General features: G+C 45.8%; 1 protein-coding gene across 1 annotated transcript in view; it reads left to right on the forward strand.

Annotated features, from left to right (window-relative positions):
- PROM2 (prominin 2) overlaps window positions 1-17707 on the forward strand; it is a 59669-nt gene that overhangs the window by 28190 nt on the left and 13772 nt on the right. The window contains exons 13-18 of the mRNA XM_035119046.3: window positions 3391-3482; window positions 3876-3960; window positions 10476-10622; window positions 10790-10861; window positions 13754-13846; window positions 15825-15878. Of these exons, the coding sequence (XP_034974937.1) occupies window positions 3391-3482; window positions 3876-3960; window positions 10476-10622; window positions 10790-10861; window positions 13754-13846; window positions 15825-15878 (543 nt within the window). The remainder of the gene's footprint in view (window positions 1-3390; window positions 3483-3875; window positions 3961-10475; window positions 10623-10789; window positions 10862-13753; window positions 13847-15824; window positions 15879-17707) is intronic.

A 17707-nucleotide genomic window follows, 5' to 3' on the forward strand; every position in this document is an offset into this window, starting at 1 on the left:
TGACCGCTCCGCTCTTTCCAGGCATACTCCATGCTTTAAAGATCATCCTTTCCCCATGAAAGCTGTTCTTTAAATTTCAATCAGAGCAAACAGCAATCCACAGGAAACCCAAATTGACATTTGCTCTGATTTAGTGCTAAAGAGTGGGTTTTTGTTGTGTTAAAAAATAAATAAATTGCTGTGGCCTGGAAAGAGTGGGGCCAAGAGGTAGGTGTGGAAAAGCCCTGGAAGTGGCTCAGCCCTTCCTGGAGATGTCAGGCATGGAACCTGGAACCTTCTACCTGCAATGCAGATGCTTGTTTTTGATCAGGGAAGTAGCCTTGGCAGTTGGGTTGAACTCACTCCCATGTTGCAGCAATGCCCTCCCCTGATGCTTGCAGATCAAGACTTGTTAATGTCAAACTAGTTCTCCTGGCAAACACCAAGTTGTTGCCCAACCCACAATTGCCTGTTGACAGGTTGGAGGAGGTGATGCTTAATTTGCACTGTTGTAGCCTGTTGCTCCCTGAAAATGGCCCTCCTTCTGCATTAGTGAGGCTGGGAACCCCATTCACAAAAACTTGCCATCCTATCCATGCTTAGCTCAGGATTCCCGCCTTTGCTGAGCACAAAGTCCTTTCCTTTCCTCCTCCCTCTTGCTTTCTCTGTGTGTCACCCAGGAGAAGGTGCCCGCCATGCTGTGTAGAATGATCCAATTAAGCGATCTCTTGGCCCTCTTCATTCTTTCGCCCTCAGGCACAATGGGCACAAGGAGACTATGCCAATGAATTAATTAAATCTCATCAAATAACAATTAACACTTGATTTCCATCTATAAGGGAGGTGCCTGGCACTGCCTTTCAGCCAACTGCAGGAAGAGGGGTGGAGGGAAAGAAGCAGGCCAGGGCTTTCTTTTGTACTTAGAACTCACAAAGTGGAGCAGAGATATCGGATTACTGCCAGCATGGCCAAAACTCTCCCAGGCAACTCAGCTCAGTAAATCCTTTGTACTTGGGAAAGTGTTACACAGTAATGGCTAAAAACAGCAAAGAGTCCTGTGGTATGAGAGACACTGTCATTTATACAAGCGTAGGAAACCTTCTTGAGCCCAAGAACTGCACAGTGGTACCTCGGTTTAAGAACAGTCCGGTTTAAGAACGATTCGGTTTACAAACTCCGCAAAACTGGAAATAGTGTCCCAGTTCGAGAACTTTACCTTGGTCTAAGAATGGAATCCGAATGGTGGAAGGGCACCGGCGGCGGGAGGCCTCCTTAGGGAAAGCACACCTCGGTTTAAGAATGGTTTCGGTTTAAGAATGGACTTCCGGAACAGATTAAGTTCGTAAACCGAGGTACCACTGTATTCCCTTCTGGGCAAGCTTTGGCAAGCCATGGCCAGTGATGGGCAGTGGCAGAGGCAAAGGCAGGCAGAGCACCAAATGGGCATGTTGCCTTTGCCCAGTAGGCTAGTTTCTACACACACACCTCTCTCTCCCCCACCCAGGCAAGGAAGAGGCATGATCAGTTCCAGGACACCTTTCAGCCAAGCCAAGAAAGGAGGGTGTGAAGCAGGACCAGAAAGGTTTGGGGAGAGTAGGAGGGGCCTCGAGAGTTCAAATGTTCAGCTAGAGAGTCCAGGAGGGCTGCATTTGTCCCCTGGCCTGAGGCTCCCCACCACCAATACATAGATATTCAGTTCAAAGAATGTATACTTGATGGTAAAGAACTGCAAAGCAGTTTACAAAAAACATAAAACAGTAATATTGTCAGCAAAAAGAATTAAAAACAATTTAAGACTTTCAGAAAGCAACATAACAATATGCTAAAAACAGATTAAATTTTGCATCAAATTTCTAAACATCTGGATAGGCTTGTCTAAACAAAAATGTTTAATGGAGACACTTTTTGATATCAATAGGCAGGGAGTTCCAAAGCATAGGTACTGCCACACTAAAATAAAATAGTAGTAGTAATAATAATACTAATAAAAATAAATGTATTTATATGCTGCCCATCTGACTGGGTTAGCCTAGCCACTCTGGGCAGCTTTCAATAAATTAAAACACAGTAAGACATCAAACATTAAAAACTTCCCTATACAGGGCTGCCTTCAGATGTCTTCTAAAAGTCAGATAGTTTTTTATTTCCTTGACATCTGACAGGAGAGCATTCCACGAGTTGGGTGCAACTACTGAGAAGGCCCTCTGCCTGATTCTCTGTAATCTCACCTCTTGCAGTGAGGGAACCACCAGAAAGCCCTTGAAGCTGGATATCACTGTCTGGGCTGAATGATGGGGGTAGAGACACTCCTTCATGTATGCAGGGCCAAAGCCATTTAGGGCTTCAAAGGTCAGCACCAACACTTTGAATTGTGCTCAGAAACGTACTGGGAGCCAATGAAGATCCTTTAGGACCGGTCTCATATGGTCCCAGCAGCCTCTCCCAGTCACCAGTCTGGCAGCCATGTTCTGCCAGTTGTAGTTTCTGAGTCACCTTCAAAGGTAGCTCCACATAGAGCGCATTGCAGTAGTCCAAGCAGGAGATAACCAGAGCATGTACCACTCTGGTGAGACAATGTGCAGGCAGGCAAGGTCTCAGCCAGGCAAGGTCTCAGCCGGCATACCCAATGGAGCTGGTAGACAGCTGCCCTGGACACAGAATCAAGATCAAATTTTTGCATATGTAGAACAGGTATTATGTGGGACTTGTGGCAGTTCCAGTTCCACAGATGGAAGCGGCCAAGTGGGCATATATGGGGTAAGGTGATCTCGCAGGTAAAATGGCCCCAAGTTGTTAAGGGCTTTCTGTACTAATAGTAACACCTTGAATGTTGTCCAGTAGCAAATTGGCAACCATTGCAGCTCTCTGAGGACAGATATTATATGCTGACAAGGCCTCACTCCTGGACAGAGATATTTGGCATAAGATTTTGTGGACCAGATCTCACCTCATCTCTTACACACAGTTGGTGGATTGCTGGAAGTTTGCGGTCACTTTTACATCAAACATTGTGGGGAAATATGTCAGCAGCAGAACACCAGGGCACGAAGATGACTCTCTCAGGAGTTTGTGGGAAACTTTGTGGGTTGGCATCAGAGAAGATTCAGATTAGGTTCTGCTGTGGGACAAGATGTAGCTACATATGGCTCCTGTCCCAAAGGTCAGAAGCGCTGTCCAAGTCCTTTGGCAGGAGTGGGCCAGGCCAGTGGGCAGCAGGAGCTCAAGCAGGCATGGGTCTTCTCCAAATAGGTGTTCTTGCAGTCAAGGGCTGGAAGAAGCAGGAGGCCACACTGTTGTGGGCCTCTAGAACTACCAGTAGCTGGGAGAGAGATTTCTAAGGATCATCCCTGCACTGGTCTGTTAGTGTTAATTGGCTCTAAATGATGTTTTGCTCCTCTTTCCAATCTCCAGTTCATCGACATGCCTGGCAACTTGCCTCCCTCCATGAATATCACTGAGCACCTTGGCCTGAAGAAGAGCCTCAAGATCACTTCGGCTTATCAGTGAGTGTACCTGCTATCAGGCTACTCAGGGGGCATTTGAGTTGTTGATCCTAAGGAGCTAAAATTAAGGCTCCTTTGAGCAATACTAATCCACCTTCTATTTTGTGGTTTAGCAGGCAGGATTTGATGGTTTGTTTAAGCAGTGCATTTTCCCTGCTTTCCTTCTTGGAATGTATTGCTGAGAGTGGTTCCATGTAAATAAGATTGCCACATCTCCAGATGTGATATGATTTGGAGAATGGAACCCATGTTTTTTGAAAAGCGATGTGAGCAACAGCTAAGAACGCACGTTGGGTGGAATGGAACTATCAAGCAAGCCAGCAATATTGTGGGATGCTGAAAGGGGAGGGAAGGAGGGAGGCAAGGTCGACCTGTTTCCACTCCTTTTTTCAGGCAATGTAAGAATGGGGCTGGTCTCTGGGAAATTCTGCAGCTGGAGGACAATTACACCCTTGACAAATATCTCCAAGTTTCCAAGGTAAGAAGGTTCCTCTGCTGAACTTACATCTCTTCTTCTCCCACTCAGTCACAGAGCCTCCATGTCATCAGAAATCTTCAGGTGACTGTAGCAGCTCTCATTGCTGATGGCTGCTACAAGCACCCGTTTGGCTCTTCTCATAGCACTACTGCTGTCCACATGCCTATTTGCTCATCCTGCCTTTTTGTTGTTGTTGTTGTTCCTTCCTCCCTGCTGCTGCACAACAAATCCAGACACCACTAGAAGGCAAATGAATGAAATAGTGGGTGGCCCCAGTACTCAGGAATGTCTCCTGTGTGAGATGGCTGTAAGATGGAGCCATTAAAAAAGAACCACTTAGTTGCACTCTGCCCTCAAATTATGTCACTAGAATAAATTGTGCAGATTTATGCAGTTGGCATGCATTTGTTTCAAGCTGCATAGTTGCAGTATTTTGGGGAAATGTGGATTTTTTGTTGTTTGGCGTTAAACAAGCAAATGGGAAACCTCCCCATACACTCACCCCATAGAACACCAGAAGTGTCAGATCTGGCTGTGATGAGGCATGCCTCTGTTTACATCTCAGTCCGGTTGTAGCAACAGGCTCTTCATGAGGCTGCACTGAAGATCATTCAGGCATTTCAGCTGGTTCAGAAAGCTGCAGCCAGGCTGTGAACTTAGGCAAGTTTTAGGAAGCACAAGCCTACTAAGTAGGGCTGGCCCTACCATTAGGCAGAGTGAGGCCAGTTCCTTTGGTGTCTGTTCCTCTTGAACCCATGGCCATTCTCCTCTGTTGAACATCAGGTGTCTGTGTGCCACAGGCTCATCATATACGTGGGACAAGAATAAGTCCATCTCATTTACATGCAGAATTTAAAGGAAAATCCATTTGAGATACCATGCGGAAACACACAGTTTCAGTTATTTACCCAAAGTACTTATGAAGTGGTCCAGAAGGGCTACAACGCTACCTCTATTTGTATAAAATGTTTTTTGTTTTGTTTTTTGCCCTTTAAAACTTTTAAAAGTAGTTAATCCAGCCACCCACAGCCTGGAGCACCAGCACACAGGGATTCTTGCTGCCATATACTTAGCACACAGATAGAGAAGTGGCCTAGGGGGCAGCTTGATTGTGTTCCATCGCTCGGGGGGATTGGATAGGAAAAAACATGGCTGCCCCCATGTTTCTTCTCTACAATTACTGAGTGCCATTTTTGCATTTAAATTAAAAATCTTATCTATCATGCATTGTATTTTATTGTTTGTCACCACGGGCATAAAAATAATAATCAAATACAAGGTTTAAATGTAATCAGTAAACAAACACTTTGTTTTGTTTGACCAAAAATGAACTTTGGGTCTGCCCTCGCCCCCTCAGATAAGCCACTTCTTCTTGCATGGTTTATTAATTTTGACCACAAAACCAAATTTTGGTTTAATCAATGCATAATCTCTGAACGTAATTCAAGGGTCACTGAAACTACTCCCATGATATTTGGACTCAAATTAGATGTTATGAGGTGTCCTGTGATTCCTTCCTCCATTTAAAAAACAACCAAACCCTAATACTCAAAGCAAGCTCAGCAAGGTGCAAGCCTAAGCAAAAGGAGGAGAGGCTGCTTAACCCAAGATGCTTTCTCGGTTGGATAAACATTGGTTGTATCCAGTGCTAGTTACACTCAGAGTAGACCCACTGAAAGTAATAGACATGGCTAGCTATGGCCCATTAATATCAACGGGTCTACTCTGAGTAGAAGTTACCAAGATGCATTTTTCTCCTCATGGGTAAAAATAGCAGTTTGGGAGGGTACTTCTGAGCTGGGAAATGCTGGAGGGAGAGGCATAAGCAGCCTCTCCCTGCCTAGACTTTTCCCACTCAAAACATTAGATTATCTAAGCCAGGCTTCCTCAACCTCAGCCCTCCAGATGTTTTGAGACTACAATTCCCATCATACCTGACCACTGGTCCTACTAGCTAAGGATCATGGGAGTTGTAGGCCAAAAACATCTGGAGGGCCGAGGTTGAGGAAGCCTGACCTAAGCTGTTTTGGGTCAAGAAAATTCTAGGACAGCATATAGAATGGAGGGGTGGGAGGCTGGAGCTGGCCAGCAATAATACAGTACAATCACATCTTGCATAAGGGTTATGTTCCAAGGATAGTGCATCTATGCAAAAACATTATACAGTACTCGAGCCATCCTCTTGGAACCACCCCCATGTGACTAGCCTTATCTTTCCAGAGCTGTTCACCAAGCAAGTTCTTACCCCCTTGCATATCGGGCTTTGGGATGCTCTCACAAGATCTTGTGGGGCCTCTGAGATCCCGTGAGAGCATCACAGGCCCACTAAGCAAGGCAGAGAGCTTAAAAGCTCCTTCTATACCAGGGAAACTCTCCACCTTCCATGCTTTAATTTGTGCAATTTCAACCAGCTGGCCTACAACCATGTAAGGTCAAAATCGCACGAGTAAGCTGCAATTGTTCTGTACAATAAAATGTACAGGATATAGGAAATAAAAGAAGTGAGAAAAATGAAATTAAAAACCATGCAGCACCTAGCACAGCATGTTAGAATTTCCGCAACAGGCAGAAAAAAACAACAACACACATTGAGCGGTCTGCCAAGACCCTCAGCAATTTTCAAGTGGTCCACGGTGGGGGGGGTAGAGTTTGGGAACTTCTAGCCTAGGATAATCCCCTCTGCTGCTCTCTGCCCTCACCGGCCCTTGAAGAGAGTGTTTTGCTCCTTGGGCTACAGGAAGCTGTAGCCTAGGTAGAGTTTGGGAACTTCTAGCCTAGGATAATCCCCTCTGCTGCTCTCTGCCCTCACCGGCCCTTGAAGAGAGTGTTTTGCTCCTTGGGCTACAGGAAGCTGTAGCCTAGGTAGAGTTTGGGAACTTCTAGCCTAGGATAATCCCCTCTGCTGCTCTCTGCCCTCACCGGCCCTTGAAGAGAGTGTTTTGCTCCTTGGGCTACAGGAAGCTGTAGCCTAGGTAGAGTTTGGGAACTTCTAGCCTAGGATAATCCCCTCTGCTGCTCTCTGCCCTCACCGGCCCTTGAAGAGAGTGTTTTGCTCCTTGGGCTACAGGAAGCTGTAGCCTAGGTAGAGTTTGGGAACTTCTAGCCTAGGATAATCCCCTCTGCTGCTCTCTGCCCTCACCGGCCCTTGAAGAGAGTGTTTTGCTCCTTGGGCTACAGGAAGCTGTAGCCTAGGTAGAGTTTGGGAACTTCTAGCCTAGGATAATCCCCTCTGCTGCTCTCTGCCCTCACCGGCCCTTGAAGAGAGTGTTTTGCTCCTTGGGCTACAGGAAGCTGTAGCCTAGGTAGAGTTTGGGAACTTCTAGCCTAGGATAATCCCCTCTGCTGCTCTCTGCCCTCACCGGCCCTTGAAGAGAGTGTTTTGCTCCTTGGGCTACAGGAAGCTGTAGCCTAGGTAGAGTTTGGGAACTTCTAGCCTAGGATAATCCCCTCTGCTGCTCTCTGCCCTCACCGGCCCTTGAAGAGAGTGTTTTGCTCCTTGGGCTACAGGAAGCTGTAGCCTAGGTAGAGTTTGGGAACTTCTAGCCTAGGATAATCCCCTCTGCTGCTCTCTGCCCTCACCGGCCCTTGAAGAGAGTGTTTTGCTCCTTGGGCTACAGGAAGCTGTAGCCTAGGTAGAGTTTGGGAACTTCTAGCCTAGGATAATCCCCTCTGCTGCTCTCTGCCCTCACCGGCCCTTGAAGAGAGTGTTTTGCTCCTTGGGCTACAGGAAGCTGTAGCCTAGGTAGAGTTTGGGAACTTCTAGCCTAGGATAATCCCCTCTGCTGCTCTCTGCCCTCACCGGCCCTTGAAGAGAGTGTTTTGCTCCTTGGGCTACAGGAAGCTGTAGCCTAGGTAGAGTTTGGGAACTTCTAGCCTAGGATAATCCCCTCTGCTGCTCTCTGCCCTCACCGGCCCTTGAAGAGAGTGTTTTGCTCCTTGGGCTACAGGAAGCTGTAGCCTAGGTAGAGTTTGGGAACTTCTAGCCTAGGATAATCCCCTCTGCTGCTCTCTGCCCTCACCGGCCCTTGAAGAGAGTGTTTTGCTCCTTGGGCTACAGGAAGCTGTAGCCTAGGTAGAGTTTGGGAACTTCTAGCCTAGGATAATCCCCTCTGCTGCTCTCTGCCCTCACCGGCCCTTGAAGAGAGTGTTTTGCTCCTTGGGCTACAGGAAGCTGTAGCCTAGGTAGAGTTTGGGAACTTCTAGCCTAGGATAATCCCCTCTGCTGCTCTCTGCCCTCACCGGCCCTTGAAGAGAGTGTTTTGCTCCTTGGGCTACAGGAAGCTGTAGCCTAGGTAGAGTTTGGGAACTTCTAGCCTAGGATAATCCCCTCTGCTGCTCTCTGCCCTCACCGGCCCTTGAAGAGAGTGTTTTGCTCCTTGGGCTACAGGAAGCTGTAGCCTAGGTAGAGTTTGGGAACTTCTAGCCTAGGATAATCCCCTCTGCTGCTCTCTGCCCTCACCGGCCCTTGAAGAGAGTGTTTTGCTCCTTGGGCTACAGGAAGCTGTAGCCTAGGTAGAGTTTGGGAACTTCTAGCCTAGGATAATCCCCTCTGCTGCTCTCTGCCCTCACCGGCCCTTGAAGAGAGTGTTTTGCTCCTTGGGCTACAGGAAGCTGTAGCCTAGGTAGAGTTTGGGAACTTCTAGCCTAGGATAATCCCCTCTGCTGCTCTCTGCCCTCACCGGCCCTTGAAGAGAGTGTTTTGCTCCTTGGGCTACAGGAAGCTGTAGCCTAGGTAGAGTTTGGGAACTTCTAGCCTAGGATAATCCCCTCTGCTGCTCTCTGCCCTCACCGGCCCTTGAAGAGAGTGTTTTGCTCCTTGGGCTACAGGAAGCTGTAGCCTAGGTAGAGTTTGGGAACTTCTAGCCTAGGATAATCCCCTCTGCTGCTCTCTGCCCTCACCGGCCCTTGAAGAGAGTGTTTTGCTCCTTGGGCTACAGGAAGCTGTAGCCTAGGTAGAGTTTGGGAACTTCTAGCCTAGGATAATCCCCTCTGCTGCTCTCTGCCCTCACCGGCCCTTGAAGAGAGTGTTTTGCTCCTTGGGCTACAGGAAGCTGTAGCCTAGGTAGAGTTTGGGAACTTCTAGCCTAGGATAATCCCCTCTGCTGCTCTCTGCCCTCACCGGCCCTTGAAGAGAGTGTTTTGCTCCTTGGGCTACAGGAAGCTGTAGCCTAGGTAGAGTTTGGGAACTTCTAGCCTAGGATAATCCCCTCTGCTGCTCTCTGCCCTCACCGGCCCTTGAAGAGAGTGTTTTGCTCCTTGGGCTACAGGAAGCTGTAGCCTAGGTAGAGTTTGGGAACTTCTAGCCTAGGATAATCCCCTCTGCTGCTCTCTGCCCTCACCGGCCCTTGAAGAGAGTGTTTTGCTCCTTGGGCTACAGGAAGCTGTAGCCTAGGTAGAGTTTGGGAACTTCTAGCCTAGGATAATCCCCTCTGCTGCTCTCTGCCCTCACCGGCCCTTGAAGAGAGTGTTTTGCTCCTTGGGCTACAGGAAGCTGTAGCCTAGGTAGAGTTTGGGAACTTCTAGCCTAGGATAATCCCCTCTGCTGCTCTCTGCCCTCACCGGCCCTTGAAGAGAGTGTTTTGCTCCTTGGGCTACAGGAAGCTGTAGCCTAGGTAGAGTTTGGGAACTTCTAGCCTAGGATAATCCCCTCTGCTGCTCTCTGCCCTCACCGGCCCTTGAAGAGAGTGTTTTGCTCCTTGGGCTACAGGAAGCTGTAGCCTAGGTAGAGTTTGGGAACTTCTAGCCTAGGATAATCCCCTCTGCTGCTCTCTGCCCTCACCGGCCCTTGAAGAGAGTGTTTTGCTCCTTGGGCTACAGGAAGCTGTAGCCTAGGTAGAGTTTGGGAACTTCTAGCCTAGGATAATCCCCTCTGCTGCTCTCTGCCCTCACCGGCCCTTGAAGAGAGTGTTTTGCTCCTTGGGCTACAGGAAGCTGTAGCCTAGGTAGAGTTTGGGAACTTCTAGCCTAGGATAATCCCCTCTGCTGCTCTCTGCCCTCACCGGCCCTTGAAGAGAGTGTTTTGCTCCTTGGGCTACAGGAAGCTGTAGCCTAGGTAGAGTTTGGGAACTTCTAGCCTAGGATAATCCCCTCTGCTGCTCTCTGCCCTCACCGGCCCTTGAAGAGAGTGTTTTGCTCCTTGGGCTACAGGAAGCTGTAGCCTAGGTAGAGTTTGGGAACTTCTAGCCTAGGATAATCCCCTCTGCTGCTCTCTGCCCTCACCGGCCCTTGAAGAGAGTGTTTTGCTCCTTGGGCTACAGGAAGCTGTAGCCTAGGTAGAGTTTGGGAACTTCTAGCCTAGGATAATCCCCTCTGCTGCTCTCTGCCCTCACCGGCCCTTGAAGAGAGTGTTTTGCTCCTTGGGCTACAGGAAGCTGTGGAGAGGTGGCAGGAGACTCAAGCAAGCACTCGTGGGTTGCAGTGGAGCTTCCCTTGCTTCTGCTCTTTGGGAGTTTGGATTCTCTTTTGGATTCAAGTCATGGTGCTCACTTATGCCACCTTCCCGCCTTTTGCTCCAGTACACTGCAGAGTTCCAGAAGCGCTTGGACAATTTCAATATCCGCTTTGAAGACATCATCCTGTTAAATGCAGAAGGGAAGAAGGACCTGGAGACTTTCCGAGACAGCAGGATTGACCGGGTAGACTATGCAAACTTCAGAGCTGAGGTGAGAGGGAATGTCTGGGAAGACCCATCCCTGAAGTACGTATGGGCAGGCAGATTTAACAGCAAAAGCCTTGTCTGTCTCTTGTTTCTTCCATCGGTTGCTGATTCACCAAATATTATTTGGGGATGCTTTAAATACTTAGCAATGCTGCTACTCTTTTTTCCTAGATGCACAACCCTGTGGTGAGGACAAACATTCAAGATTTGGCAGTGGAACTTGAGAGACTTAGCAAGGTTCAGGTTGGTATCCTCAGATTTACTGAGGCCTCATCTGCACTGTACCTTTAAAGCAATATTTAAACACTTTAAGCAGTTAAGTTATTGAAACACTTTAAGCATTTATGACTTCCCCCAAAGAATACTGGGAACTGTAGTTTGTTACTGGTGCAGAAAGATGAGAAGACTGGAAGGCAGGCCTGATAAAGTTGACAGTTTAAGTTTTTTACCACACTTCCCCAAGCATTATCAATGCACCAACTAACCTGATAGACATTGAGAAACAAATAAAGAAACATGCAGCCTGGCAAGCGACTAATCTCTGGCAAAAGACTTTTTATCGTTTATGATTTTGCGGTTTAATCTTGTTTTACCAAACCTGAGCGTGAGCAAAGATGACATAGAAAAAACGTATAGATGAGGTCAATGCTTGCAATCTAACAACAGATCCCAGAATAAAGTTTAGGCTACACTGAGCAGCTCCAAAAAGTAAGTGAGTGTGTGTGTGTGCGCGCTCCAGCTGGGCTTTCCCCTTTCAGCTTATAGCGACTGTGGGTGGTATAGAACATAGAGTTTCTATGCATGCAGAGGCTGAAGAGATCATGCATTTATTTGCCCCTCCCCCTCCGTGAAACTGATAATGCACAGAGAGAGAGGGAGAGGGAGAGGAAGAGAGACTCCTCAGAGGAAGAAGCTGGTTTAAAGTGGCAAGAGAGACAGGAACCATGAAGAAGCATCATTTTCAAAGAACGGAAACACATTATGTCACTAGGAGTAGAAAGAATTGCCCAAGAGAGCCACAAATGCTCACCTGATTTGAGAAAGTAGGAAGTTTATCTGCTTCTTGATTTCTATTTTCTTTCTTTACTTCTTTCACTTGAGCAACAAATGATAACTTTAAAGAGATTAGTTAAGTTTTGCAGGAGTATGCGTGATTGGGAGGAGGGTGCAGTTAGTGGATTGGTATATCTGCCTTGACCCCTGGTTCAAGGGTTGCCAGTACCTAAAGTACTGGGGAGAGATGATTCTCACTCCTGAGTCATTTGCTGTGCAATCAGATTTTAAGTTTTTGTTATTGGAAGTGTTGGTGTTTTCTATAGTTTTTGTCATGTTCAACCACAACTCTGCTATGCCTTTGGGGTTTTGCGGCTTTCTGACACTTGGTACCTAATATCTCAAAAATGGAAGAATTTCATACTTAACAGTTATGTTAATTGTAAAAGTTAATGGGGAGCCTTGGTGGGCTAAAAGTCCTGTCTTTCAATGTGATTGGTCTGGGTAATCCAGATAAAAGGCAAAGGACTGAAACAATACTTAAGCAGGAGACACCGGTGGTTACATACTGTACTTGCAGGAAACACGTTGTAAACTATCTACAAATCGGTTATTATATCTTAGGGGCTACCATGCACAAATATTGCCTACAGGGACATCAAAAGCAAGGGGAGTGGGGATATTAGATTGTAACTTGTTAAAGTTTGTTGTGAGAGATGTTATGCAGGATGCTAATAGCTGTTTTGTTTTTGTTAAAGGAGACTTACATGCAAATACTATAACTATTGTGTCAATCTATATAGCCCTAATATAGGACAGATATTCTTCCTAAAAGAAACACGACAAAAGCTAGCAACTTTCCAGGAATGGGTGGTGATTTAAATATGATATGAAATGTGATATACAGCTTGTCAGTAAATGGGACCCTTGCTAAAACTCTTAGAGAATTGTTTCAAGTTTCCCACATGATACCAGGGGAAACATCAACCTGTTGGAGGGGATGCCAGGAAACTGGAACTTGCATACATATGACGTGGTTTTGCAAATTTTTAACCCATTTTGGGTTTTTGTATTTAAAGAATTGAGTTTAATATACAAAATGGACCTACAACCTTCCCCTCAAATTGCTTTACTTGGAATAAGCGACACGTCTACTCTACCAGTTTCTCATAAAGAACTTTTAACGTCCCTTCTTGTGGCAGCACATATGAAAATAGCCATGCAATGGCCCCCTGCCTTGAGCTTGAACATTGAAGCATGCTACTCCAGAGGATGGTCAAGAGCCCTGGCTGAAAAGCTGGTGTGCCAGAAGTGTGCGACCAAAGGGAATTCTAACCCTCACCTTTTCTATAATGTGTGGCAACTGTTTTGGCTTTATATGTGTCAAGAAGATTGTGTTTATAACCCACCGGGATTTCATGGTAATATGTGGAAACATTTTTTGGAGTGAACCATAAGTATTTGATATGATATTTCTAAGAAAGGTGGTTGATGTGTTGTGAGTTATAGAATCAACGAATCATAGAATTGTACAGTTGGAAGGCATCCCAAGGGTCATATAGTCCAACCCCCTGCAATGCAGGAATTTATATTTTATGTGTGATGTGAAAAATGAAAATTTGTTTTTTCTAAAAAAAATATTAAAAAAATAAGGGTGCTGGAAGATGTTAGAAGGCGCTCCCCCATTCATCTCACAGAGCTACAGTTCTCAGAGTGTATCTGAAGAAGTGTGCATGCACATGAAAGCTCATACCAAAATAAAAACTTAATTGGTCTTTAAGGTGCTACTGAAGGAATTTTTTTATTTTACTTCGACCCAGACCAACACGGCTACCTACCTGTAACCAGTTCTCAGAGTGATTTAACAATTGTTCCCTCTTTGCAGGGCAATCTGGGAATTGTAGTTCTATGAGGGGAATAAGGAGTCTCATAACAACTCTTAGCACCCTTAACAAACTACAGCTCCCAGGATCCTTTGGGGGGGGGGAAGCCATGACTGAAGTTGTGTCATAGTGCTTTCAATGTATAGTGTGGATAAGGCTTAGGTCGCAAGGGGGGGGGAGGAGAGCGAATCAAGGGAGCTTTTCACAAAATGTCCACCCTTGCCCTCTATCCAATCTGAACTATTGGTGTTCCCTGCAGAACGACAGAGCTCTGCTAGAACGACTCACTGAGGAAGCTCGGAAGCTCAAGGAAATTCAGAATACAAAGGTCCTCACAATGGAAGACCTTGTGGTAAGTGTACAACATGTCACCCTGGGCCCCTGCTGTTGACATCCTCGGTTTTCAGGCTTCAAGCTGAGGATGTGCTGAACCCCTGAACTGAATCTTTTTCAGCCTTCCTCTGCCACTGCCCCACCTTTGCTGCAAATTTAGCTTTAGCGTTTTTGTAGCTTCTTCATTGTTGTTTTTTATCATTGCCAGCCTAGTATAGGTGAGCACTGGCTATTTTCATTGCAGTTGTATCCAACCTGTTTCTCCTCCGCATTTAATCCGCACAACACCCTGTGAGGTAGGCTAGGCTGAGAGGCAGTGAGTGGCCCAAGGTCACCCTGTGAGCTTCATGGCTGAGTGAGGATTTGAACCCTGCTCTCCCGGGTTTTAGTCCAGCACTCTAACCACTGCACCACTCTGGCTATAGGTCAACAGCATACCCTCCAGCATCTATCTGATGCAAATAGGGACATCCTATTATGCAGCAAGAAGCTTCTCTCCCATTTGATCTCACTGCACACATTGACGTCCTATACATGTCTACACAGTGGCGTAGTAATGGGCGTGGGGGGGGGGCAGCAGGCTGGACGGGGCTGACCACCTCCTGCGGCCGCCGCCATCAAGGAGAAGCCCCGATGCAAGCGAGACTGCCTCACTCCATGGCTTGCTCACGGGGTTTGCCGCGTCGCTGCGTCGCATGCCTCCTGTGCACGCATGTGTTATACATGACGCATGCGCGCGCCGGACACCCTGCCCCCTGGCAGGGTGTCTTCGGGTTTGCCATCCCGGGCAGCCAGGCGGCTAGCTACGCTGCTGTGTCTACATTGGTCACCTTGAGCCAATTACAACCTCTCTACTGAATCTACCTCACAAGATTGTTGTAAAGAAAAAATGTGTGAGGGGAGGTATCATGTACAACACCTTCAACAGATAAATGGAACGGAATAAATTTTTAGCTGTAGGGTGCCTTGAGTCCCTGTCAGCAAAAAGGAATAATAATAATGAAAACTGTGAGACTGATCAGGAACATACCAGAGAGTAAATCCTCCTGAATTTAGTGGGACTTACTTCTGAGTAAAAAGGCTTAGGATTGCAGTGTAAGGCTGCCCAGTCTTTACCCAGTCACCTGGGAGTAAGCTCCATTGAATGGGACTTACTTCTGAGTAGACAGTGGGAGGCTCCATTTGCAATAAAAGAATAAACACTCCAAACATATCCTAAAAATGGTTGGCTGCTGAAGCATTGCAATTGAAGAATCTAAAGTGGATTGGTTACATTTTCCTTCAAAATTATAGGAAGGGCTATGTTTGCCAGTGCCAAAATTTCCTTCATTTGGTGCAGGTATTTTATTTTCAGTATAAACAAGAGCCCATTTTTGCACCCACACACACATATACTGTATACACACACAAGCATGCAGCAAAGGCTCCTGTTTCCAAAAAGGACAGGGATGGGGATCCTGATCTCTCCACCACTTTTAATTGTTCTCCAAGATGTAGAGGGGAAGAAAAAGCAAACCCGGGGCATTCTGGGATCAAATCAGAAACCAGGATGGCTTCTGTAATTCCAGGACTGTCCCAGGAAAATAGGGACACTTGGAGGGTTTGCAATAGGCAGGTTAGAGACTTTAAATAAAAACCTAGGAATGTGCTGAACTCCCTTGAAACATTTATTTAGTCTTCAAATACCTCAGAGGTTTTGCCTGAGACAGTCAACGCTTCTCAAAAAAACTTGTTTTGCTTCATTTGTAAGCCAGTCATCTCTCTAAGCCACACGATGTGGCTCTGGCCCGCATGACTTCTCTTCCCAGAAGAGCATAAGAAATAAAATGCAGGCATTCCTCAAGTACTAGATGTGGAAAGTCTCCAAATTGTAGGCTGCAAATTTGGTTTTAGGTAAGGTGAAAGTTTTGGGTAGAAGGGAAAGCAAACTATTCCACAGATCACGAGGGGAATGGTTCTTCTATGAGGTACGATTCGGTCTGTTCATTTTCTTATAGGCAAAGCTGAAAGGAAGTGTCGATTACTTATCAACGCTGGGACCTGGCTTCCAGGTACTATTATAGGTTATACAGCTGGAATGGGGTACTTTGGGGTGCTAAAACTCATTCTCCAAGGGAATTCTCCAGGTCTGTGCTATTCTAGTATGTCACCGGTAGTTTTAAATCTGTTTATGTATATAATATATATATAATAAATAGCATGTTTCTGAAACCTCCAGATATATTCTTTTTTGAGGTTCCTTGAAGGACCTTGCTTTTCTCTAAATGTGAGTCAGCTTGCAAATTTAAACACAAGACTTTCTCTTTTTTCTTTTTACTGTATTTGTCTATTTGGGATTCAGAAATATTAGAATAATCCTATTAGAACCAACACACCAGAACCTGAATGAGTTCTGGAAAATATTAACATCAGTATTGCGGGTGACCAGATTGAAAAAATGCAACATGTTGTCTTTTCAACACTGCACTATCAGCTTCCGCTGCCTGTAGTTCTTATTGGTAGAAGGGAAGCCATGTAGCCTTTGGTCACTTCCAGACTGTCAATATTTTCGAGCTGGTGGTGGTCTCAGTCGCATGCCAGCAAATTCCGGTTGTGCAGTTAGAGCTGATTGGGCTGCCTTTCCCAAAAGATGTGTGTGTTTGCCATAAGGAAAGTGACGGGGGGGGGAGGGAAACACTGGGAAGTGTAAGATAACACTTGCTTGATGAAACATTACCAAACCTGCCCACAAACAGATCAGAATGAATGCCTAACAGACTGGTTGTGTGGAAGTAACCTTTTTCTTGAAATACCGGTACACATTTTCTTTTAGTTTTAAATGTAAACTGGAAAGAATATCTACCCTTCAGTTTCTTCTTCAAGAAATCTTGTGCAGCAAGGAGAAAAAGTGGAATTCTCCAGGCAATTGGTTTATTGAGCATTCATCCAGCTTTGCTTGCACGAAGTTTATGTGGAGTTTAGATATAACAAGCATTTATTCTGATTTATTTGCAGGAAGGTTATATGGCACTGCGATGAGCATCCGCCCTGCATTTTTCCTGATTTGCTCACAAGTCGTTTACAAGTCTTTCCGTTAGTTATTTGTTCATCTCACACTTTTCAATGTGTTTCACCATAGCTTTATCAATTGCGAAACGTATTTATTGTTTTAAAGTAGATTTCTTGATACTCGGGCAACATGTCAACATGTCTCTTTAATTGCACAACCCTATATATTTGGCATGCACTTGAATCTCTTCCACAAAATGCTGACATTCTGAAGACAGCCGATGTGTCCAGAGTGCCTGTGTTCCCTAAGCAGCCTCCTGCCCTGCAATTTCAGGCAGACACAGACAGTCACTTGTGGAGCTGAGACAAATTTAATCTGTGGTCCCATTTCTCCCCCCCTAATAATAATAATAATAATAATAATAATAATATTTATTCATTTTATAACAATAAACATCAATTATCCTTAACCTATAATCATCAATTATTCCTAATCAAAAATTATTTTCCCGACCATCTATCTTCTATTTCACCCCTTAGCCTAAAATTTATTCCCCAAAAATATCCATAAATTCAGACATTACTTCTTCTATCCTAATAACATTTAAACACTTGCATCTAATTTCAGCTCCCTCCCCTGGACTCGGAGTCTCCCAGATGATTCAGCCAGTTCCATAAGTCAATCCAGTTTCGGACCATCTTAATCAGTCAGAAAATAACATCCATTACTCCTCACCCCACTCCCACTCTCTCACAGCCTATCAACCACACTTCCTTCTTCGTCCCCTGCTGTCTCCCCAATTCCCTAGCTGTTGCATGATGATTTCCACTTTTCAATCCTTTCAAAAAATTTAGTCCCCTTAGATTCTGACCCCAGTATGGATCCTGCTCT

This window comes from Zootoca vivipara, chromosome 6 (assembly GCF_965207765.1).
Source record: "Zootoca vivipara chromosome 6, rZooViv2.hap1.1, whole genome shotgun sequence".
In the NCBI taxonomy this organism is placed as follows: Eukaryota; Metazoa; Chordata; class Lepidosauria; order Squamata; family Lacertidae; genus Zootoca; species Zootoca vivipara.